Source organism: Corvus kubaryi, unplaced genomic scaffold (genome assembly GCF_017639235.1).
Source record: "Corvus kubaryi isolate FWS band 111438036 unplaced genomic scaffold, C.kubaryi_AGA036_p1.0 37284, whole genome shotgun sequence".
NCBI classification, from domain to species: domain Eukaryota; kingdom Metazoa; phylum Chordata; class Aves; order Passeriformes; family Corvidae; genus Corvus; species Corvus kubaryi.
The window spans coordinates 6,327,232-6,352,106 of record NW_024581088.1 but is presented as its reverse complement, the minus strand read 5'-3'; the positions used below and the strand labels follow the sequence as shown (position 1 = coordinate 6,352,106).

General features: G+C 41.8%; 1 protein-coding gene across 1 annotated transcript; it reads right to left on the bottom strand.

Moving 5' to 3' along the window:
• Positions 1-1,897: 1,897 nt before the first annotated feature.
• On the bottom strand, positions 1,898-24,875 carry RPA1 (replication protein A1). The gene is made up of 17 exons (XM_042026144.1): positions 24,769-24,875; positions 24,380-24,427; positions 24,039-24,117; positions 23,410-23,518; positions 22,436-22,524; positions 17,780-17,866; positions 16,397-16,529; positions 15,321-15,423; positions 14,132-14,200; positions 13,799-13,991; positions 12,572-12,711; positions 10,811-10,959; positions 9,395-9,527; positions 8,039-8,215; positions 6,654-6,761; positions 3,300-3,386; positions 1,898-2,925 (listed from the first exon to the last, which is right to left on the bottom strand). The coding sequence occupies exons 1-17, from the start codon at positions 24,799-24,801 to the stop codon at positions 2,818-2,820; spliced, it is 1,845 nt and encodes a 614-aa protein (XP_041882078.1). The 5' UTR covers positions 24,802-24,875; the 3' UTR covers positions 1,898-2,817.

The following is a 24,875-nucleotide window of genomic DNA, read 5'->3' as shown; positions in this document are numbered from 1 at the left end:
GCCTTGTGAGCCCACTTAATTAGCATAGACAGAAGAGCCCAGAGCCTTTGTGAAGTTTTCCATGGCTCGTGCCAGTGGCTGCAGGGATCTACCAGGGTTTGGATGGCTATGGCCAGTTGGCAGTGAGGTGGGAGGAGAATGGAGACACCTCCACAGCTTCCTTGCTCTCACTCCTCAGCTGGACATGCATCTCACTTTCCTTGGATTGACAAACAATTTACTAACCATTTACCTTCAGCAGTTCTAGACTACGATCAGGGGAAGGAAGGCAAGATAGATAGAGGCATATATCCTTTATATAAGTGGGAAATCATATGCCCCTCTCAGGATTCATTTTGCTATATTAGCTCTTCTAGGCCCCTCCTAAAAAAGATCCTCATTCTCCTACTCAGCAGTGTAGTCCTCCTCTGTACTCGCCCCAGCTGAGTTTCTTTTTTGCCTCTCCACATTGCAGGCCAGAGCTGTACATAGCATTCGAGATGAGATCTCACAGCAGAGGCTTATATAATGCTGTGGCACTTGTATAGCTACACTAGAAATACCTTGCCTCACATAGCTTGATGTTTTTATCATATACTAGCTGATTAAAGCATGATTAAAACCCTCCAACTCTTCAGTCACTAATGAGCATCCACTTTAGAGCAGAGGGTTGTTTTTTATTAGTCCTCAAATAAATGGCTTTTCACACAAACTGTTTTAAGTTGATTTTCTGTTCCAGTTGTCAAGGTCATTCAGCTGATCCTGTAAGATAACTTAATGCTCTTGGGTATTGATACCCTCCATCTCTAGTGCTCTGGCTGATGGCATGGTAAACCCAGCAATACGGATGTGCAGCAATTCCCTCTGGGAGAAGGAGCTGCCCCAGCAGAGGCAGGTGTGCAACACTCAGAGCTGCAATGCCAGCAAACACCTGCCAAAAACAACACCCATAAAAACTTCCCGGTGTATATGGATGGGCCCAGGAACTGGAAATGAGCCTCAGGGAATATTGTGCACTACCACTTGTTCCCAGCTCCCTAAAATTGGGAAGGAGGGATAGGAAGAGAGCAGTACTAAAAGACTGGTTAGCAGAGTGGAAAGATGGATTATCACCACTAACCTACCATTTGTCAATCCAGAACTGTGCTGAAGACTGTAATTTTCTAGTCAATGCTTTATAAGCAAGGTCAGAGGGAACAAATACTTCAATAAAAAAATGAAAGACATCAGCAGAAGAACCCAGTCATGATCCTCAGAATCCAAAAAAGAAGAGGTTGTGCTTGCAATTAATGGGCCCAGAATAATGTGCTTCATGTCCATCAACGGAAATGACATTTACAGTACTTAAACACCAAGACTTGAGATGACAAACAGGAAATCACAGGGAATAAAGGGCACCAACTGAATACATGAAGAAACTGTGCTCTACAGAGCAAAATAAATAAATAAGTCTCACTTCTGCTACCAGAGACCCACTGCAGCATCGCCTGGATGCTTGGAGCTGTGCAGCAAATGCCAAGCTGTGAGCTGCAGCCAGGGAACACATAATTAATGTGATTAGGAGCACACAGAGCTAGCATGCTCTGCTGACTGAAAAGCCCAGTAGCATAATTACTGTTTTCTGTACTAGCTCTGTGTCTGAACAAATCTCAAAGCCTGGTTAGTTTTAGACTGCTGTGTAAACGTCAATAAAAATCCCAGAAGTGCCAGCTCATCAGCATTCTCAGGCACAGAAATGGTGAAAATATCACTGGATTTCCATGCTGTTAACATCAGGCAAAGAAGCCTCCATTCTTCAGTCTAACCTTAGAGTTTGTAATAAGGTAACATCTCCCCCAAGTGAATGCTTATTATGAAAGCTAATTAATTGCTTTCCAGTAATGAGAAGTCTTTGGTGTTCAAAGAAAGCAATATTCACTACACAGGAATTAAACAGTTTATTGAAACAAAGCTCCCTCCATTTAAAGACCTCTTTCTGATTAACATCGTTACAAATAAAACCAAAGAAACTGAACATACAAACATACAAAACATGTATAGGCAGGAATTGTGAGCCAAAAAAAAAAAATCACTCAGGAATCCATAGTATTAATTGAAGAGAAAACTAAAGCAATGCTTTGTAGTTGCCTGGATTTCCCTGGGGGATGGAGAGTCAATGCTTATCTGCCTTCCTCAGAAGAGACAATTTTGATTAATATCAGACCCATCTGACTCAGTCTATTAAACCCTGAAGGAAGGATATTCTTCAGATATAAGAGATATGTCTTTGATTAATAATTCTACCATATTGCCATTCCAAGCATTAACAACTGCATGGCACCTGTGGAAAGTGAAAGCCTTTGAATGCTATGGAAGGGAACTAACTTGCACTAATAGACCTGTTCTCCTTTGTCCATATCTGAAAGCTGCATGACACTGTTCCTCCTACCCTCTGCTGAACAAGTCAAAGTGTCAAGGTTTGTCACTACTTCCTTGCAAAGGAGACAAAATGGTTATATAATCCCGCTTTACATATAGGAAGAGAGCAAAGTTACTTCAGACATTCTGAGTGGTTTGTCTAAAGACCTTGGCAAACTGTCTAGAGATTCCTCTTCAGCGCTGTCAGAGTTTAACAGACCACAACAGGCTACAAAATCGTGGCCATCAGAGTGCACTCTTACCTAGCAGGGCACATCTCCAGAGAAATGCATCAAATCACTCAGCCCACTAAGCTGGGCTGCCACGCACGGTGTAACTAATGTGGAATTGTCACACACAGGGCGGAGAAAAAGTCAATGTAACGTTATCTATTGAGTTTTTCCTGGAACTTCTAGGCTCAGCCAGCCAGCACTGGCCTCCTCACCCCAGCTGAGCATTTCTCCTGATGTTGGCAATCAACCTCTTGCTGTATTCTCTGTAGTTCACGGGTTTGACGTCCATTGCTGTGGCCTTAATACGGGATTCGTCCTGCGGAAGAGAAATCTTAGTATGTAAAAGAACATGAAGCACTCCAGGCATTTGGTTCTAACCTCCTTCTGCCCCAGTAACTTACTGCTCCTGGTATCTGGGTTAGCTGGGAGTGCCAACACAACTCCCAGAGCTGATATGTTGTTTTCATGTGAAGCTAGCCACTCTTGATGAGCCTGAGAGGGAGCAGCAAGGATCCCCTCCTTCAGTGCTCGAGACTGGAAGTCTTTTGTGTGATCTTTGGAATCTTCTGTTCTCTGTGAGCAAGGGAAACCTCTCCCCACAAACATAAGAGGAGGAAGTCACCTCCTATGGAGACAAGTCGAACTACAAAAGCCACAAGTTACATTATTTGCCTTTTGGGCAACACTTACATTGTAAGTCTCCAGTTTCACTCGGATCCTGAACTCGTACGTGTTGAAGTTTGCGTTTTGGAACACTTCTTCAAAAGCCTGCTCGTTCTGAGGGAAGGACAAAGACAGGGATCAGCTGCAGACACTCCAGGCTCCCAGTAGTGCCATGAACTTTGAGAACAGCTCAGCTTTTGGGGAGGTTGGCAAAACACTGGAACTACCTGGCCCACACAGGCAGAGCTGAGTCTTCCATCGTCCCATTTTAGATGCCAAACCCCTAACTCAAAACTTTTTAAAGATAAAAAGGTGACAACTTCCTAGCTGCCTAGACAAAGGAACATACAATTGCACTGAATCTGCAACCAGGTACAAGGGAAAAAAATACTACAAATCTACAGGAGCTGCCAAACTGGCTAATTCTGATGTTGTGCTGTGACCACAAACACTGACAGAGTTAACTATTTCCCTATTAATTGCCTTATTAGGCATTTTGGTTTTCTGCTTATCCATCAAAGCTGCATGTATCCTTCACATCCTGACACAGGCCTATCTAAGAGAATGTTCTATAAAAAAAGTGGATCCATGTTTTGAACGTGCTTTAATAACCATGAGAAGACTCTGTCATATTTATAACATAAGCTGCTTCTAATTACCATATGAACACTAAACATCATCATCATCATTTATAACAGACAATTTGTCAAAACAGTAGAAAAGGAGCAAGCAAGTCATGGACTGTGAAAAAAAAAAGTTTATTTTTGTGAAAATATGAGCCGTAAAAACCTTTGCTGACATTCCAAAAAAATCCTGCAGCCCCCTGATGATACTGACAAGTAATTATTAATGCATTTATCTACCAGATGCACTTGACTTGATCAGTCACTCCAGCAGCAGACAGAGCATCTGATCTGGAATTGAACCCACCCCAGTTCCACTCACATTCCAAGTGTTACATCTGCTGTTTTTCACTGTGTGCAGCACTATTTTACACTACATAGTGATTCTCCTAGGGTTTAGAAAAGCACAACAAATGGAGGTGAACAGGAGCAGCTAGGTTCACAGATTACAGAATTCAGGCATATCCCTCCTGAATATTAAAACCCCTTCCTTTGGCCATCTTACGGATTAGAGGATAAAAAACTCACTTAATAAAGCATTTAGCTCCTCATTGCAGCTCTGTCACAAACTGTGGTAACCATTAGTGAGTTGAAAATGCCCTCAGCATAGCAGTCACTGCTACCCCATATCACCTCCTTTGGTATCTAACAAGCACAGACAAGAAGCAGATGAAAAACCTTGCCCATGTATCTGTGCTTAGTGTGATCACGGGCTGTACATGGACTCCATCCATACTGTGAGCAGTGAAAAGACTCCCACCAACTTCACAAGACACTGCATCAGGTCTATCAGAGAAAAACCACTAAGAAAAGCTTACTGCAAATGCATCGAGTACCATTTTTAAAGGCTCATAAAAGTGTCAAATCAAAACCAATTTCTCCTGGAACACAAAGCATTCCCGCTCAAGGGCTCACTCCATATTATGTTCCATTTTCTATCCTCAGCCATTTCCATTAGGCAGCTCTTCAAAAGACATTACATGTTTGTACTGGTACATAGGATCTGCTGTCTCTCCTTCCCCACCCAGTTCTCTTCAGCATTAAAAGCGACTACGAAATTTTGTTTAAACTCTAGCAGAGATTAAGCACAGCTGAAGTAAGAAAATATTGACAAGTTAAGAGTGTCTGAAAATGGAAATGCAAAAAGTGCAAGCACATCTAATTAGAATCCCCTCAGCAAACCATCTTCCTACAGAACAGAGGTGTCCAGCCTTCCTAATGCCACAAAAACTCAGCACCCCAGAACCACAAGCTTTGTACCCTTCACCCCCTGACATCCAGAGTGCAGAAAATATCCAAAAATCATCCCATATTACAGGAAAAATAGCCCTGCTTTGCACAAACAGTGGTCTACAACAGTGTCTCAAGACAACAGCCTCAACAATCCCTCCTGCTTCATTTCCCTCCCACAGCCAAGCAATGGGTTAACCAACAACTGGGATATCTGTGGAGTCCTGGAATCAACCAGCCTTAGCCTGGGAGCACAGCAAGGCTCATATGCAATTCAGGAACTTATTATGCATTCCACATCATCATTTAAAAACAAAACAAAGCCACACAGTTTTTATACAGCACACAAATTTTAAAAAAAATATCAGGAAAAGATTGTTTTGGTTGGAAGAAAGAAAAATGCAGCAGAAAAGCACAGAGTGACAAAGGGAAGATAATACTGTCTGTTAGTGTCCAATGACTTACAACCTTAAAAACTGTTCTAATCTGCCACAGAAAGATCACTCCAGCATCTCTGCCAATGACCCATTTTACAAATCATGGTTTTCATCAGACCCACAAAGTTCTGATGTTATTTGGTGGGGAAAAAAAAGAGCCTTCAAAAGTGGGCTCACACACATTAGTTGAAAAAGCTTCCTGCCTACTTACAAAGATACATACAAAGTGTTCTGGAACTTTTTGGTTTTGTAAACAAATTTTTGGAACACGTTAGGGATAATGTTGTCAGCATTCATTGCTAAAACAGGGTTTTTATTCAGATTCTTCCCATCTAGGTACAATGATAAAACAGGCTGTCTTTTCGACCGGAGCCAACACGTGTTAAAGCTGTCAGTCCCCCAAAGGCTGTGGCACAACACTTGAGTGATCAGCTGCCTCTCCAGGTCCAGGTGATGAGGACAGGCTGATCTCCAGCTTTCAGCAGCCAGAAGAGCTCAGAGGTAGACAGACTGACTGTGGGAGCAAACTATGGGGGAAACCAGGCAAATCTCTGTTCTTTAGGCAGATGGCCTGTGGAAAATAATCCCGAGGAGAGTAAACAAGTCCCTGCCAAGAACTTCGGGTGAGGGAGAAGCAATGATTTGTGAACTTGTAAAAGATACTGAAGGCCAACATCTGGAGGACAACCTCGGGCTGGGCTGAGCTGGCCTATCACCCAGAGAAAGGGCAAATTTGTAACCCTTGACAAATGAAACAGAATATCCCTTTCTTTCCTATGGCATTTTTTAATGTGTTTTAATAATGTTGTTAATTCCCACAGCAAGTACATGAACATACCCCACTGCCTTTGCCACATTTGCTGTACATTCACACACAAATATCAGACCATGCTTCTCTGAGGGATCAGCACTGGTGTTCCACACAAACCTTACATCTTTTCCAGAGCTGCCTTCAAAACATTACAAGAATATTTCCTTACCAGAAGGATCAAAAAAAACCCAAGAAATTTGAGGGCAGCCCAACACAGAATGTGTGAAACATAGTTCAGCTTTGAGACAAATGTAAAAATACAATAGGCTAATTGACTGACCTTTTCCTTCAGTTCTCCCAGGAAAGCTGCATTTTGCCCAAGAATGAATTCTGCTGAATCTTGAAAACAAGTCACCCACTGATATTCCAGACAGTCTGCAATGGTCACCTAGAATACAAAAACAAAAGCCAAAAGGTTATTTCACCCAGTTGCCTTTTCCTCCAGAAAGACAGAAGACAACACAAAAGAAGAAAACATCTCAGAGCTATAGAGAGTTTTAAATTTCCAGTAACTCTCAGAGCCTGACCTGTTATGTCCCTTCAATCACTGAGGGTGGGAAGCAGTGACTTCCTACCTTTTTTAAGTTCCACAGAATGTCCATAACTTAACACAAGTTAATACTGGCAGTAGATTGAACCACAGGGAAAGGCCAACAAGATTATAGCAGGACAACACTGATAGATGCTCAGCTGTGTCCTGCTGCCACTGATGAGCTGTGAGCAAGAACAGGTATCCCACAACAACCACCACCAAGGGGGAACAGCAGCAAGTCTGCAAACTGAATTTACTTTGTAAATACCTGAATACTTGAGCATAAATTCATGTAACACTATGTTATGCTATAAGGAAACTATCAAAACATTCAAGAACAAGTTGAAAGATCCATTTCCAGCCTCACATGCATTTCCTGGCTGCTTTGACAATTAGGAATGAGGAAATGGGAGACACTGTTCTGAAGGCCTTGAGTGTACCCTCAGCATCCCCTTTATATTCTACAAGAATGACTCTGCTATGTAAAGCAGTTCATGCGTTCCTAGAAGTTATCTGATAAAAATTATTCAGAAGCAGTTTGTGTTTTAGTGAGGCTGCAGGGATAGTTCCCTTCTCTCTGCATGCCCACCTGGCAGAGCATTTCTAAGAAGCAGACACAACTCTAATTTATAATGTAAAACAGAAGAAGGTTCAATGCCTATGGTGTAAGTGGGCATCACAGTAATAATCCCCAGACAACTTTCTGAAGCAGGCTCCATTAAACCATGAAGCAGAACAATACCTACCAAAAAAACTGTACTAAATATAGGTAGCAGCTGTAAAAGTGCAATTACTGCTCTCCAGAAATGCCATTTTACTTCAGTTTATCTTCACTACTGAAGAGGCGGAGGCCATCTGTACTCTGCACTGCATAGTACACTTGGAAACCAAAATCAACTGAGCTAGCAGCAACTTTTTGGCAAAGAGAAAAGCTTTTAATTGGAGCACTAGGAAAACAAACTGCTAATCAGCTCAATGAAACATCCCTCACTCAGGTAGAGGAGACAAACCAGCTAAACACCTCCTAACTCCCAGGCAGCACAGACAGACAGACAGCACCTCAAAAGATTCTCTGCTTGGATTGTGCTGGGAACGTGGCAGGAACCGCCCTGAAATCCGATCCGGGTACTCACCAGGAGCAGCAGGCGGTACTTGAAGTTGGGGAATTCGCGGTCACACTTCTCACAGCGGTAAAGTCCATTTTGCTGGTCTATCACTTTCTTGTTGCAATCCTGAGAGGGACATGCCTGGTACATGCAGTTCTCTTTGCGCAGATGTACAATTGTGCCCACACAGCTAAAATAATCTGCCTGCGAGAGTGAGTGTGCAACATTAGCCTCAAAATACTCAATGTTTTCCCCATTCTGAATTAACTACAAAAGCAAGGCACCCATACTTGGATATTTAGGATTAGAAAGCTTAACAGCTATGGATTACTGGGAAACTGTAAATCAACCCCTCTGTTGCAATAATTTTCAGGCTTCCATTATGTTAATAAAGCCCCTACAGCAAGATTATTTTGTGTTTCCATTGCAGGAAACTCCAATTGCTAGGTCTTCTTTAGATAAAGCATATTTGATTCTCCATTGTGTCTGTTCAAATCTGCACTTTTTCACAGGATTAAGATTCTGCACTTTCCTACGCTTCTTTCAGGAACCAATACAAAAAACAGAAAGCCTATTGTGTAGTGTTACAGATAAGCATTTGATTAAACTATAGCCTACAGAACAAAATACCCACTCACCACACTAAAATAATCATCATAATGGTTTAAGACCACGGTCAAGTCTTTCAGCAGAAAAAAATAGAGGCTGCTTAAGAAGCACGGGCAAAAATTGTCACAGAAAACAGCTGAATTACAGGTAAAGTGAGAGTGTTCAAGGCCAGGCTGGATGGGACCCTGAGCAACCTGATCTAAAGGGTGCCCATGATAAAAGGGTTGGAAAGAGGTGATCTTTAAGGTCCCTTCCAACCCAAACCATTCTATGATTTTAAAGGGTTTTTTTCCATGGATAAAAGCTCTTGTATATCCCGAACAGCTTGTTTTTAAGTTTGAAACAACAACAAAAAAAATTAACAAAAAAAAGCAGTATAAGCCTAGAGAGGTTTCTGGAATGAAAAAGCAAAAGACTTGGGGTTTATTACCAGCTTTTCTATTGACCAAGTGTGCACCCTTGAAAACCACTTCCTCCTAATGCACCTGTTTCTCCTGGAACACTTTGTGCTGCTTATACGAACATCTCTGGGGTAAAAACATCCCCCCTTCATTTACACATGGCTTAGAATTCTCTTGCAAACAAAGTATCACGTTGCAACATCGGCAACAAGCTTGGAATTATTTGAAGAACGGTAATATTAATTAACAGCATAAATTCCAAGGCAGTAAACACATACTGCTCAACACTTCAATAAGCAGAATACCTGCATAAAGCCTTGCTTTTTATTTTCTCCCCAATACACAAAGCTTGTGCTGAGTGGCCATGCTCTACCTTATCTCCTTGTCCCAAGTTCTCAGATTTGGCTTCAAACAAAGTTTTCCAATTGGTATTTGCTCCAGCTGCTGGCCCACCCCTCACATCAGAGATGGAGGCACATTCCAGAAGCTGCCCCTCGGAGTCAAACCTGCAACCACAGAGATGCACTTCTATTTTTGGAGAGCAGACCATACAGACTTATCAAAAGCTTACGTTTATTTTCATGTGCTCGATACATGAGGGATTTTTTATCAATGATTGCAAAGGAAACAATTACAGTAATACGTGTATATTGCAAACAAAAATAGCATTTCAGAATAAGTTAATAGTCTGACTTAATTAGCACAGTATTTTATAAACCCACAAAAGGAGGACAGCTTTGTTCTATATAACTGCAATTTGTTTGCCAGCTAGTGGTCAAACCAAGCACTGCACACTTCTTAAGGCAGGCAGATAACAAGATTTAAGGGCATCAAGATATTTCCATAATTAAAATTAAATTACATGGTACCATTATCTTCGCAGCAGCTTCGAAAGAAAAAGCAAATAGCATTGAAAAGATTATGCTTCCTCTGTTAAAATAAGAAAGCACAGCTCTTCAGCAAAAGGTTGCACTGCCATCCCATTGCGATGGGCTTTGTGATTTCACAAACACACCAACGAGGCTCAAAAATTGAGCTTAATTAAAGTGTGACAGTAATAGCTCAGACCCACAATCAATTTTATCTCCAACAAGCCTCTGAAGTATGGGAGAGCCACAGCTCAATGACAAATGGAGGATGCCATTTATTTCATCCACATTTGGGTGATGTAACTGGAATTTGAAGACTCAGGATTCACAAGTCTGATGCTGTTGGCACTTAACCCTCTTCACATACACCACATCTCACTCACCACGCTCATAGTTACAGCAGACAATTTAACAGCTACTTACAGGAGAAGCAACAATAAAATCACTTTGTTTTCCTGACAATAAAAGAGTTATTTTGCTATCTGAAAAATATCTGGCAAGAACTAGACACTGAGAGATGTCAAATAGTCCCTCCACACTAACTGAGTGCATATCAGATTCCACACAATGGAAAAACCTGTGGAAAAAAATGCTGTTCTCTCAGATCATGCCTCAGAAAGTGGAGCTGGTCAAGCCTGATTTCATGCTGCCTTTCCAAGGCTTTGGGTCAGCGTGCACTACCCCAGTTTCAATTTTTCAAGGTCTGTCATGGAGTTAGAAGTTTTTTGAATTGAACAACTTAAGAAAGACAGCCTTCCAGGCTGTAGGGCTTGCAAGCCAGAGAAGTTTCTACAGCCCTGGAAGCCCTACCCTCTGCCACCTTCCCTCAGTGCTATACACACTGTTCAAGTACAACGAAACAAAACAGAAACAAATACTCTGCAGGAGGCTGAAACAAAGCAACATAAACACACTCATACCATCCTCGGAGTTTAAAAGCCTCTGGGCTATCAGGGTTGATGACAACTGTGCTGGAGGACAGGACAGACAGGCTTCTGCCACCAAAGTCAGAGACACGGGCTCCTTTGATGGCAATCACAGGTTGTCTGGAACCATCAAACTGTTCAGCCTGCATGTGTGAAAAACCAGAGAGCAGCAGCACATTACAGGAAAGGTACTGAACTTGTGGTGATAATTCACAGGTCATGACAACAGACCAAGTGGAACTACCCTGCTGTTTCTAAAAGGTAAGGTTTTGAACGGTGTCATTAGGAGTTTAAGCAAAGGTAGGTGACAATTTTCTGTGCAATCCTAGCACCCCGTTTCCTGGGGAACCAGAGAATCCTTAAGTCACACGACTGGTTTGCCAGAAAGGATTGGTCCCCTCTGTTAGCAGTTTTACACCAGCATTTTAGGAAGGGAGATGTGTTATGGGAATGGAAACAAAATTAACTGTTCATATCAGACTCCTCAGGAGATGAAACAACTCACTCAGCTGCACTGAGCCAATCAAGTCCATCTTACTACCACTTACAGAGAAGTGCAGCTATGCTGACCAAACATTTTTACTCAACTCTCCATCTTCTGTTTTTTATCTCATAAAGCTGCTCTAATGCTGTTCAACTGCCATCACCTGAGTAGTCTGACACTACCAAAGAACCTCATGGCATGAGAGAGGGTTTGAAAGGTATAGATTTTATGGACCCCACACCACTCAGCAAGCAAGGGGAGGATCATGTGCTTGAAGATAACAAACGAGCTGGAGTTGCAGTGGTACTCACTGTACCCATGAGATGCAAAAAGAACAGAAAACATATCCCAGCAGTCATGGCAATGACTGTTGGAAAGGACATACAGATTCTAACCCTAACTGTTCCAGCTGCAAGCCACACATCACTCCACCCCAAGGCTTATTGATGCCTCTATTCTACAGGCAAGCAAACAGATTTAACTTTGCAAAATGCAGACCCTGATCTCTGTTGGAAGAGTTATGCCAGGAATTCTATACCAGTAGTCCCTCCTATTATAACCTAGTTCAATCTTAAGGCTTTGTGATATTGAACTTCAGTTTACTTCATTTGTATCAGCAGATGGTTAATGGTGTTTAGGTACCTACAGTATCAGTGCACTTGATCATTTAGCCATAAAGCATCACCGTCAAGCTGGCAGGATCACTCCCATTTTATAGACTGGCACATAAATCCCTAAGTATCTATAACAACAGTGGAAAACAAAGTAGCCTGTTAAAAAGATAAGGAAGCAGTCTACTGCAACCGTTCAAACTTTCACTTCCAAGGCTCTGATGCTTTTAAACTCCCAGTCTGAGACAGAGCCTCTCAACCTGCTCATTAGGTAGCAATTCATGCAGGGTAACATGTATGCCATCCTACAAATAAAATTCCTCTCATTTCAGACAGCCATAGCCACCAGGCTTTTCCATAATCAAACTGCAGCTCATACCCCTTCCTAAACCAGAAGCCCGTTACCTTCAGTACTTCGGCTTGAGACATAATGTCTGCAGTTGTTCAGAACACATTAGTCAGATCATGTCAGCAGTTTGTCAGAGAAAGGTTAAGAACATCACACCTGAACGCAACCAGACAGTCTTTCACCTTCTCTCGGCCCCTGATCCTTAAACATCCAGGGCCCTGTCAGTGCTGTGCCCATCTCGGGTGACAACAGCACTTTCCTCACCCTACACCAAGGAAGCTTTGCTTAAGAACAGGTAAGAGAGCACATACCTCGTTTCCCCACAGCGTGACTGTCACCAGCTTCCCTGATGTATCCATCAGATGCACGTTCCTCTTTGAAACCTCCCTATTGTTAGCCTTCACTGTAATTTTAGTGACATCTTCGTAGCTCTTACAAATTCCAATTACATCTGAGAAACAGTTACAATTTAGAGTTACTCAAGGGTCACAATTGGGGAATACAAGATCACAAGAGAAGAATTCAAACCTACTGTCAGATTTTTACCTTGTATCCCAGCTCCCTATTGAAATGAAATCTGATATGGAAATTAAGTGTATTATGGTAGGAATGTTCCACTACAGAACTCTTCAGTGCTTTAATTTTGTTGACGCAGTCATTAAGATATTCATAAATGCAAGCCTCACCACATTAGAGAGATCAAGGCATTGTAGTATCTTTTCCCATCACATTCTGTCAAAGGACTTCAGTCCTGATCATGCAACACACGCTTGCTGTTAAAGCACAAGCAAGAGCTTCAAAGTGATTGTAACACAATGAAACAACTGGCTCGTGCCTCCACATATCCCTGCAAAATCCTACACTGCAACTTTAACAAGTCTGCATGTTCAGGTGGTAAGAGCCAAAGCAATCCCCTTTGCACTCCCTAAAAATACACCACTTTTGCTATTACCCATCTACCTTTAAAATTCCCAGCTGAATGTCTCTGAATCACAGGCATCCTGTGCCTCTGAAACCTGAGAACCCTCGCCCCCACCCAAGCCTCTGATTTTTCCGGAGTACTCTGCCCAACGAATTACAGAAAAACAAACCTCCGATACTTCACAAAGCAAGCCAAAACAGTCATGCAGCTTGGACTTGGATGCAATGAATTATGCCAAAATCACTACAGAGATAATCACATAGTGAAAGAAAGCAAGACCACAGAAGGTATGAAATGCACACGTGCTGAGCAAGGGCATTTTTCTTTCAGCCTTTTCCTGTGGAAAACAGTATCATAGCACAATAAACAACTATCACCTACTGTCGTTAGTTTGAAGCACAAGATTGAAGAATAATTGTTATATATTGTTAGAAAACAGGGCAAAAACATCTTGAAAAATTGCCTAAGGCATTTTTAATGGCAACCACCACCAGATGACTTCAATTAAGAGATCACAACACTTGAAGCATCCTATGCTCACTACCTGCCCAGCATTCAGGACACAAAAATAAAACTTCAGAGCTTTAGAATCTGCCATTTTTTTACTTAGACTGACCAACAATCGAGTCTTTGGGCGTGTTCTCCAAGTCAGAGATGGATACAAAATCAAACTGAACAGATGGAAGATGCTGGGCATCATCACAGGGCACAACTGAAGTCTCATTAGTGAACGTAATCTCATAGTCATTCTTAACAGCTGTATATTGCTTGTTAGCTGTCTTCAAATTGCCTTTGGTAAAATAATATACCTACAGGAGAAAGCAATGAAACAGGGGATATTATCAGTAGTCAGGGAAAATAGATTGTGTTCACCTTTAAAAATCCTTGCTAGGCTCAAGCTCTTCTTTTCCAGCTCCTGTCACTCTAAGAAAGCACAAAGCTACCATACCTTGTTCAATTCAATGAGTGGAAAGAACTTGTCTGCTTGATCATTGAATGCAGTAGCTCTAATCTCACCCTGCAGGAAAATAGGGGAGCTGGTCAGAACTGAAATTTGGCATGGAAAAAGATTAAAAAAAAAATAAAATCTTTGCAATGTTAAGTGGCAGCAGTTCTGCAGAGACAGTGGGGTCTGCCAGGGTAGCTCCAGGCATGTGAGAAACAAACAACGTTCTCTTCACATCTGTAGTTAAGAGCTAAAAATGACATATTCTACACCTGACAATCAAACCTCATATTCAAGTCTCATTAGTACATCTACAGCTTCAGAATAAAAAGCATAAGAACTACATCCATCATAGAGACACCTCTGAAAACGCCAGTAAAACTGGCATTGATGAAATAAAATTCAAACAGACCCCGCAGCTCCACAAGTTAGCACACAGTATATTGTGATGGCTCCCACTCAGATATGTCTATAAGTAAGAATTAATAACAATTATACCCTCACTAGATATAAACACTGTTTAAACAAAAAAAAAAAAAAGAAAGAATACAGACACTCTGCAGAGAAAACAAATGCCTGGTGACAACATTTTACATCATTAACCTCGCATTTTACACTCAATATAATCTAGCAGAATCTTGTTTGTTTTCATGACAAAAGGCTGTAATTTGATAAGAGGTTTGACAAACTGCAAGTTTAGTTAGATTAACCAGATACCATTCCCCAAACAAACCACAGAGGAAATTTCTCAGCATTACAATAATTTGTACTCCAATTTCCTCATGAAAATTGAAAGCTTGTAACTTGGAGCTAATGCTGCTCTCACTCCCTGTTTTGTAAGGTGTAGCTCAGCCAGGAGGAGACGTCACTCTCAATCTACAGGAAACCACCACAACCCTCAGTATTAGGTTGTCAGCTTGCATAAACAACTCTATTTTGAAGCTGCAAAAATCCAGTCACACACTATAGACTTTGATGAAAAATAATCAGCAATGCTGCACATTTAAGACTTCATTCTGGATAAAAACTGGCACGTTGATGCGCAATTTAATGAATGCGGGGATACAAGTTTCAGTTGTAATAAAAAAAAAATCATTTCCGAAAAATGCACTTTATTTCCTCTATTCTGGCTTTATGAAAGGTTCATCAGCATCTGGCATGCATTATCTTTGTCTCAGCATATGACACTTACACTTTCATCAACCAGCTCTATGGAAAAGAGCTTTCCTTCACCACGGGAGTTGCTCCACGTGCGGATCTGGCCTTTTTGGGTGACCCGAGCACAAATGGTCCACCTGAAATCATGCAAGAAATCACTGTTCTGCATCTCTTTTCATCTTTTTAAAGAAGAGATTGACTTGACAAACCTTTGGAACCGGAACGTGACTATTTAAGAGCCAGAATCTTCCCACTGCACCTCGGCAACTCTTTTGCTTTCTGTTTTAATGGCCTAAACCATTAAAGGCAGAAAGTTGTAGAGAAGGCAACAAAGCAGCCATAAAGCATCCAGTATGATAATAATAGTGAACAATCCTTCTGCACAGAAGCAGGCCTCGAATCTTTTACTCTTCTAGGGTACATTTCTCACACAGCAGTTTGCCTGCTCTGAAAAGCCACGCCAGAACTCAAGAGCTCAATTATAGGATTCGCATTTAACTTGGGTAATCAAATCAGTTTGCGTAACTTAAAAATGTCATTCACTAAATAATTACATCCTCATGCTTTTCAACAGCTCAGTAGCCGAAGTGAATAGCTTACTGAGCTGTTTTGTCATTAAGTTACCAAAAAGAAGGTTGCTTTAGGAAAAAAAAAGCCCCAGACAAGTCAATTGATTTTCAACTGAAATATTAAAAACCTATCAAGCTCAGCAGGGCAGCTGCACCAAGACAATGGCAAGGCAAATCTCGGATTGTTAAGAGTGTTGATGGAATTTAGATAAAAAAAAGAAAGAAAGAAAGAAAGAAAAAAAAAAGAAAGAAAGAAAAGAACACCCTTCTCCACAGAAAAAAACAAAAAAAGAAAACAAAATCCCAAAACAACAACAAAACCCCAAAAAACCAAAACAAGTGTTTCTATGGAAGGTTTTTTGCTTGTTTCTCTGGGTGCTTTTGTGGTTGTTGTTGGGTTAGTTTGTTTGAACGTAACCAATAAAGTCCAAAGAACTCAATGAATGATTTGACAGAGGCTCACACACAAAAAAGCAAAACAAAGCTATTGTTTCTTCATGCCTGTGACATGAATACAGCCTGGCAAACCACAAGAACTCACTTGGACTGGTATGGATTCAAGCTGGCAATTGGCACCACTTTGGCCTGAGACCCCCCAGGTGTCTTCAGGGCACTGGGAGCACTCACTTTTCCAAACTGGTTGGAGGGAGCGTGGTACTTGGGAGCAGCAGGACCTTCCAAAAACCACAACAGAGCAGAGAGCATTTCAGTCTTGCACACAAAAATCAGGTTAAAAACCAACTCAAGGTGCAGAACTTTCTCACATTGCCATGGGGAGCCACAGAGAGGGCAAAGTTCCAGGGAACACTGGAGATCCCTGTGCCACGTGGGCACCACAGAGGGGCTTGAATTTTGTTGAATCATTTCTGCTCTTGGTCACAAGTGTTTTCTAGGCTGCAAAATGCAGCAGAAGAGACACTCTCAGACCTTTAGAGTGCTTGCACTGAAGTGGAGATGTGTCCAGAGTCAAGCACTCGAACACAGATTAAGTGGCAAACAACTGTTTAGCATTAAATTCTCTAAAACAAAGGGATGGTTTGGGTTGGAAGGGACTCATTCCAACCCCCTGCCAAGGACAGGGACACCTTCCACAAACAATGTTACCCAGAGCCCCTTTCAACCTGGCCTTGAACACTTCCAGGGATGGGAAATGTTAGATTAAGACACCACTTGGGGGAACAACTAAGGAAAAATACCCCCCACATAGTTTTTTTGACATAAAGTGATACTGCTAATTCTCAACTCAATCTTGTCAATGTATATGCACAGAACTCTTGTGATCAGCTTTAAGCAAGGAAGGAAGGAAAAGCTTGTTTTCTGCTGCAAGTTTCTAAGCAAATGTCAAAATTTTACTATTTAAAAATCCTTCCTAAACACAGGGGTAAAGAATACAGACAAGTTAAAGCAACACCAAGAATTAGGATTGACAACATTTTAGCTAAAAAAAAAAAAAAAAATCTACAGGCTGACATTTAAATTGATTGCATCTTTCAGTATCTCACTGAAATCTTGATCAAAAAACCACGTTTCTAGATGTACTATCAAATAATTTCAGTGTTCTGCCTAAAACGTTTGGCCTCTATCTCAGCACTGATAACACACACACTTGTTGACCAGCTCCAAATTGTAGCATAATTTGGGTGTCCACAGAGCACTGTTTCAAGAATGCAGCATTAACTGAATAAAGTTGGTTTTTTTGGTTTTTTTTTTCCCCTTGGGGAAGACAAGGGAAGTGGGACAATTTTTTTTTCACCCTTTTAAATCTAAGTATAGAGTTCTCTTGAGAGAATTCACCTTGTCAAGCTATGGGCTACCCCTCAATGGATAGTTTCTTGTGCAACACCATTATGGTAAGGATTTATTTAAATGGAAGCTGTAGTTTCTCACTGCACAGATCAGAATTCCTGCCCAGGATGACTCTTACCTGCTCCAGACAAATTGCCATTTTGTTGCTGTGGTTTGCTGGCTGCTGGGTTTCCTGCTGGAGCTGCAGAACGTTGCTGCCCTTGCCCTGGTAATTAAATGGAAAGAGACCATAGAGTAGAGTAGGGAGCACAGTAATTAAAAATTTAGAAAATAAGACCTGCATGCAAAAAAAAAAAATAATTAAAACCACAGAGAACAGGCTAAAATCCAGGTGTTTTAAGACATAGGAGCAGCAAGCTATCTGTTGAACAACATTACCATGGAGGAATTCCAGTCAGATCCCTTTCCTCAAGCAACTGCTTTCTACTTGGAAAGAACTCAGGGCTGATGGTGATTTAAAAGGACAGACCTGAAGTAATCTTGACAACTTTTCAGTGTTTATCAGCTGCTATTGCTCTGACAGGTAGTTTCTGCTCCTACCTAACAGCTAAGATAAAAAACTGTGGAGAATTCTGTCTCACAGCTCAGAAAGGGCCAAAAATCCACTGGGTAAAGTCAAACCTGAAGTTAACACAAGACAAAGAAAACACCTGCTGCATTTTATTTTCAAAATATGAAGATGTTTAATGTGGGGGTGATGGAGTCATCACTTCAGAATTCACCAGGGCCCCTCTTGGCACACAGCAGTAAATTGCTTAGGGAGCAAAGTGATGCCTTAGTGTATATAGATTGTCCATTTTTTTAGATTCCAGGACTTTTACTTGTCTTAAATTAATGATAAATTACAAGGGAAAGAGCAGACAGGCGTATCTAAAGGAAAAGTCCATTAAAAGACTAATTTACCATTCAAAAAATTTGAATTCCTTTACAATATAATCTGCCTTTAGATGAGAAAATACCCAACATTTTTGTCCTTTTGGACACAACTAATCTTTCAGATCTTGGTTTGCAGGGAGACCTAGGCCTGAGCAGGCAAAGACCCCCTGATTTGGGATGTGAGGAGGAAGATGGTCAGAGAAAGTGGAAAAGAAGGTCAGACCAAGCCTGTAGAGCACCACGAGGAACAAAAGCAGAGAATCCCAGGACAGAGGGACGGCACCAAACTACGGGAAAGGAGCAGAAACAACACAAGGAGACCCCAGCATGGTGTTGCCTGATGTGGTACAGCCTACAGAAGTAACCCTGTGGTTATTTTTAATCCAAAAGCCAGGTCCTTGCACAAACCCCAATCTGCTCCTCTAACTTGCCGCAGTAGAGTCACATCGGTGAACTGGTGACAGTCTCCCTGGCAACAGCGTGACGTCAAACAGCAAAATGTGTATTTACTGCAGGTTCCACTAGATGGAGGAGCCAGGTCTCCCCCTTGCTCAGTGGCCTCAGGTGCTCAGAGGGTCAGCACTCCACACCCAAACTCATTTTGTGCAAGGGAAGGTGGAAAAAAACCCAACAAGAAAAAAGAGAAAAATATGTCTGGTCAGGGGTGGAATATTCAGGAAGAACAGAATGTGGGTACGAAGCAGCAAGAGGTTTCCTTGCTACTTTTGTTGCAAATATGTTTTTTTCTGTAGGAATTCTGTGATTAAAAAAAAAAAAACCCACTGAAAACCAAACCAAAGACCACCACATACATTGGAACACGTGCGCGTTATGAAACACAAATTCACATTTTAATGGCTGCCTACCCACAGCCGAGTGTTTCTCAACAGAGTAAGAATAAATTCACACATCTGTGCATGTGTTCAAATACAGAAGTAGCAGAAATATCTCTCCAATTTTCTTGCTTGGAGAGCCTAGGGACTCCTAAACTGTGATTTTTGGTGGCTGGTGGCCTACAGATCACTTAAAGTGCTCAGAAAACCGAGGAGGCTGCCTGGTTTTTGCTGTTAGTTTTTATTAGCAGGAGGTGAAAAAACCAGCTGAAATACCTGCTCACATTTCTGCTGTATGTAGTGGGTTAGGCAAACCCAAGACCTTTGCCTGCAGCTGCCCCACAGCCCACTCAAAGGCAATAACTGTGTAACAGGAGCCCTCAGCTTCCAATAATTTGTCACCAAGAGGTTCTGCCACGGGGCCGTGACACAAGACCTGCCCCAGAACTGAGCAGCAGGGAAGGGAGAGAAAGGGAAAAAAAAAAAAATGCACTTTGAAACAACACACACCTAAATCACACTGGTGGGAAGGGCAAGAATAAGGAGTTCAAGTGAATGTGTAAGTACATAAACATTTCACCATGGAAAGATTAATGACAGAAGTTAAACATAAGTAGCAAGTCATTGTCATAGGGAAAAGGAAGTCCAGCAGCAGAGTAATTTGAATGAGATTAAAGACAGTAATAACACAACCATCCAGTCTTCAACAAGAACTGAAATGCTCAGTCTTAATTTTCAATACTATTATGAGAGGCTGCCTGAAAAGTTTTTATGATTTGTAATAAGAAGATTGTCTCTCCAGCTTCCTTGTTAGGCAGATTAACCACCTACTGCTCCCATGTAAAGTGGCCAAAAGCCAGCTTCTCACCCCCCTGGGGCCCACTGTGCTATTAAAGTCTGAGAAAGAATATTCCTTAATCCTAGGTCTGGCAGTCTGAAACCTGTACTTCAAGGAAAACCAAAAGTAGGGCTAAAAGATGCATTTTTAAAATACCAGAAGTTTTTTTTTAATGGAAACCACAAAGTACATTTAAGATGCTCATTCTGCATTAGCTGTGTGTCCCTCAAAAACACAATTTCCTAATATATACAGGAATTTAGAGAATGTGCAACTTGAAATACACACCTCTGCCATTTTATCAAGACTTTCATGACAAATCTTGCAGCCTGCAGAGCAGCAAGGCTGGGTTAAGCTTACTTAATCCAAAGTACTACCATCTTCTGTATCAGAAACCTTATTTAGTATCAAATAAAAGGGTATGACATCATCAGAGTAAGATCAGTGTTAAAATGAAACACACATCACATCCTATTTGGCATCTTTTATCTAGTGCAAGCCCACACATATTATGACCACAGACCTGTAACATCTCCAAAAGAGTTTAGATTTGAAACCTTCATCGCGGAGTATTTTTGTAAGTCCAAATGAAGAACACAACTTTGATCAAAGTAATGGTAATTTTACCAGAATTTATAGTTAAAGGTATATTTTCAGCTCAGTTCTGTCAGATACCACGTTCTCAGTGGTTTCTAAGCAACAATATAACTGAAAAACACTATAGTTCACAAGCTCTTGTATCACATAAGCAGGGAAATGGGAGAAAGGCACAAAACAGTCTGCTCAGTAGCTATTCTGAAAGTCTTGGTCTCTACAGCAACTGTGGGATTAAACCATAAAATCTGAGATGTCAACACATTTTTTAAACAGCAATTAGCTAAGTAACTATCAAAGGAACAAAAGATTCTTTAGGCTCATTTAACAAACGCCCCTCTTAATTCCCTTGGAAAAAGTTAATGAAGAAAGATGTCTTTGCCTTTGCAACAGAGCAGATTTTTAACCAGAAGAGCAATGTACCTACCACCATTGTTGGACCAAAATATTCTACAGAAAACTCTTGCCACTAATGTGTGGTCCCTTAGTAATAAAAATATATTAGTTCACTTCTCTCAGGATAAAAAAAAAATCTTCAGGAAGAGCTGTTTGCTATTAAATTCCAGCCATTATCTGTGTATACATCACTGACAGAGCTGTTCAAATATTTTCTTTAAGTGCTTATTATTCTCCCTCCTTTTTTAAAAGATCAGAATTGGAAGAGCAAAATAGACTTTTGAATGTTCTCGGAGGGAAAAATGTTTTAATTTATAGAAACATTTGCATGAGAACTGCAAGCTCAGCACACAAAAGTGAGGAACACAGTAATTCATGCAACATAACAGACCCAAATAGATTAATGGCAGGTCAAATTAAGGTTCACCCAGTGCCTCAATCCTTTTTCAGCTGGGCATGGTAGGGATGGGTGCTTAGGGAATTCTGTGCTCGCCTTGTTTTCATACCAGTCTCTCGTCTATGCACTTGGAACAATCTAAGTTTTAGTGCTTCCTGCACCTAACATTCATGCAGAGGATGTATTGTTATGTTTAACAGCCTTTAATGGATTTCTCTTTCACATCTAATTGCTTTTTGAACCTGTGCCAATTTTTGGCACCTACCTCCACAAGTTCCATAATTTAACTATGCAGTTTAGGGGTGTGGTGCAGCCTTTGTTTTACAACCACTGCCTGATAACAGGAGAGCTGAAGAGCATCAAACGAACATAGGAAAGAGAGAGAGAGAGAGATTCATCATTCTTTATTCATCCCCTCCATGCCATCTTAGACTTTTACAGATCATTATTCCATCTTCCTCCTCCTGTTTTCTTTCCAGACAGGAGAAATTATAATCTATTTGATTACTCATTATGAGGAGACATAAAATAGCTTCCGCTTACTTACTGGAACTCGAGGTAGAGACCACTCACTACAATAAAAACCTGTCAAGGTTATAAGGTATAGATGCTCCAAATACCATGGAGAAATTGTAGCTTTAGCCACAATGCAGAGTTTATTAAAATATGAACAACCCCCAGTTTGCGTTACACAAACAAAAAAGGATTTTCAAGATCTGGACATCGCTGTTCCAGGCATAAAAAAACTGAATGTGTCTTCTGACTGCTTCTTTTAAGTGAAAGAGAGAAGCTGAAAGGCTCTCAGAGCTGACAGAAAAGTATTTACTTACAGATACTCACCTTCATTGTATGGCTGGGGATTGCCAATAGTCCCACCAACCTGATCAGCAGTTTGCATGACATTTACATCCATCAGGATAACCACTCTCCTACAACACAGAACAGACAGCAAATAAAGACTTTCACTCCCTCTCCAAGTCCATCTCTGAATATCCTTTGCAGCAGATGAGAGAACCAAGCACTAAGGGCAGATGCTTTGGATGAAGGATCTGGATGACAAAAGCTCTCCAGTGTCAACAAAACCCTCTCTTGAGGGACAAGTAAGCTTGAAACAATATCACACTGCATCAAGGACAGGTGATGGCAGGCTGAATAGGCACCAAAAATAGCTTGGGAAACCATTGTGTTTTAAAAGGAGCAAAACCATACCAGATTTTATAAGACAGAATACATTCCCTGCCTCAAAAGTAGTCTTCTCCCAGAAAAAGCACTGAATAAAAAGAATACAAACCTCAGTTCATATCCTGCTTATCATATACATAGCTCTTCTGTTTCACCTGGATCCCTTCTCATTTTGCAGTACCCCATCCCCTCAAATTTTCCTCCTATCCTATTTCCTCACGTTTTAATAAAGGACCAGATTCCACAACACCTAAGTAACAAGATATCTTCATTGCTTCTTTTCAACAGCAGGTAATTTGAAGGAAGCTTTGTACAAGTATTTGGAGTATTCCAGCTGGAATTGGAGTATTGCAACTGGAAACTTTATATTACTAAACCACTGAACCAGATACATCTGATCCCACTAGATCAGATCTATCCCATCTGATCCCACTAGATGACTAGAGTCACAATCTGCAATGTATTTCTTCTGTTACTGGTGCTGTGGACTTTCACTCTTGCACCCTAAGGCCTGAGTATTTTCAGATAATCCTAATCAAAAGCACTTGGGCTCTGCTTAGTAACAAAGGACAGAGCCTCCAGTAGTGCAGCTGCCTTTCTGTAGGGCTGTACTTAAAGATTAACACAAATACCTTCCATCTTTCAGGCTGTTGACAATGAATCTGTTAACCTGGCAAATACACCGGGCTGACAAGCGTTCCTGTTCCACCAGGGAGTTCAGCTGTGTTGCCAACATGAAAGCTGCAGGAGCAAAGGAAAATATTGAAGAAATTCACAGTGCCAGCTTTAAAAAGGGGCTGCCATGGCTGGCCACAACTTTTCCAGCTAGTCAAGCATTGCACCGGATCTACAACTTGCTCAGTTTGAGACAAAGAAAACAGTGCAACTGCTAAGAAGTCACCAAAACTGACCATAAACTTTGCTGTAGCTATTGCCCACACTTCAGAGTGCAGTGATAGCTATAATGTTTGTATATCAAAGAAGTGAGAGGAAGATTAAGCTAAAATACTTTAAAATCAATGTTATACGTATAGGTTTCTGTATTTTCATTATAACCTGCAGCAAGTTAATTGCTTACATTTCACAAAGTTCCAGAAGACAAAGATTTCACCTAAATTACAAAATGCAGTGGCACAGTGTACACCACATTCTCCTTCAATATTCATTTCACCACTTCGCACCCAGTCACTAGACCAGGAACTTTATCACCCTTAGCATCTCCACACCTACAAAAACCTCACAAGCAGCTTATCATACTCACAGGAAAGGGTGTTCACCCCATCACTCATCAGCACTCGGTAACGTGGGGGCCCAGTTCCTGTAGCAATAGCCCGTGTATTCTGCGGGGAAAAAAAACCCCAGGCTGTCAGTTCACGCTTGTCCAGAAACTTTTCAAGAACAGAAAGTAACATCAACAGCAAGCGATTCATCTACTCGGCTTTCCTGAGCACTAATACCAACAGCACAGCCCAAGCAACATAAGACAAAATTAAGAGAACTCCAAGTAGAGCAGCCTTGCTCTGCAGTGGAAGTTTGGTTGCACTCAGGACCCCACATGCAGTCACCGAGGGGCTGGCACAGGAGGGAAGGGACAGTACTCACGATCACTTGCAGCACGGGCTTGGAGACGTCCTCCCCCTGCATGATGGCCTGGAGAAACGAAAGAGACGCTCAAAAGGTGCCACCACCTCGCTCGAGAACGCCTCGCGACCCACAGTGACAGAACCACACAACCAACGAGGTTGGACCTCTAAGATAATCGGGCCCAACCTATGAAGGGCTGTACCCAAGGAGCTGAGGGGGATCTGCCGTAGAAGAGCGCGGTTATGGCTGTCACCGCTGGACCAGAGCCACCCCCCGGGACCAGGCCCCGCTCCGGGCCTGGTTCTCCCCTCGGGACCGGGCCGGCCCCGGAACCCAGGTGCGTCCTTCACCTCCCACCCTAACCAGAACCAGGTCCAGCCCAGCCCGGCCCAGCCCGAGCCGCTCACCGCGATGGCCCCCTCGCTCAGCCGCACGCTCATGGTGCCGCGTCCGCCGCTGCCGCCAAATCCTCCCGCCGCCGCTGCCGCCACCGCCTCCTTCCGGCGCCGCCTTG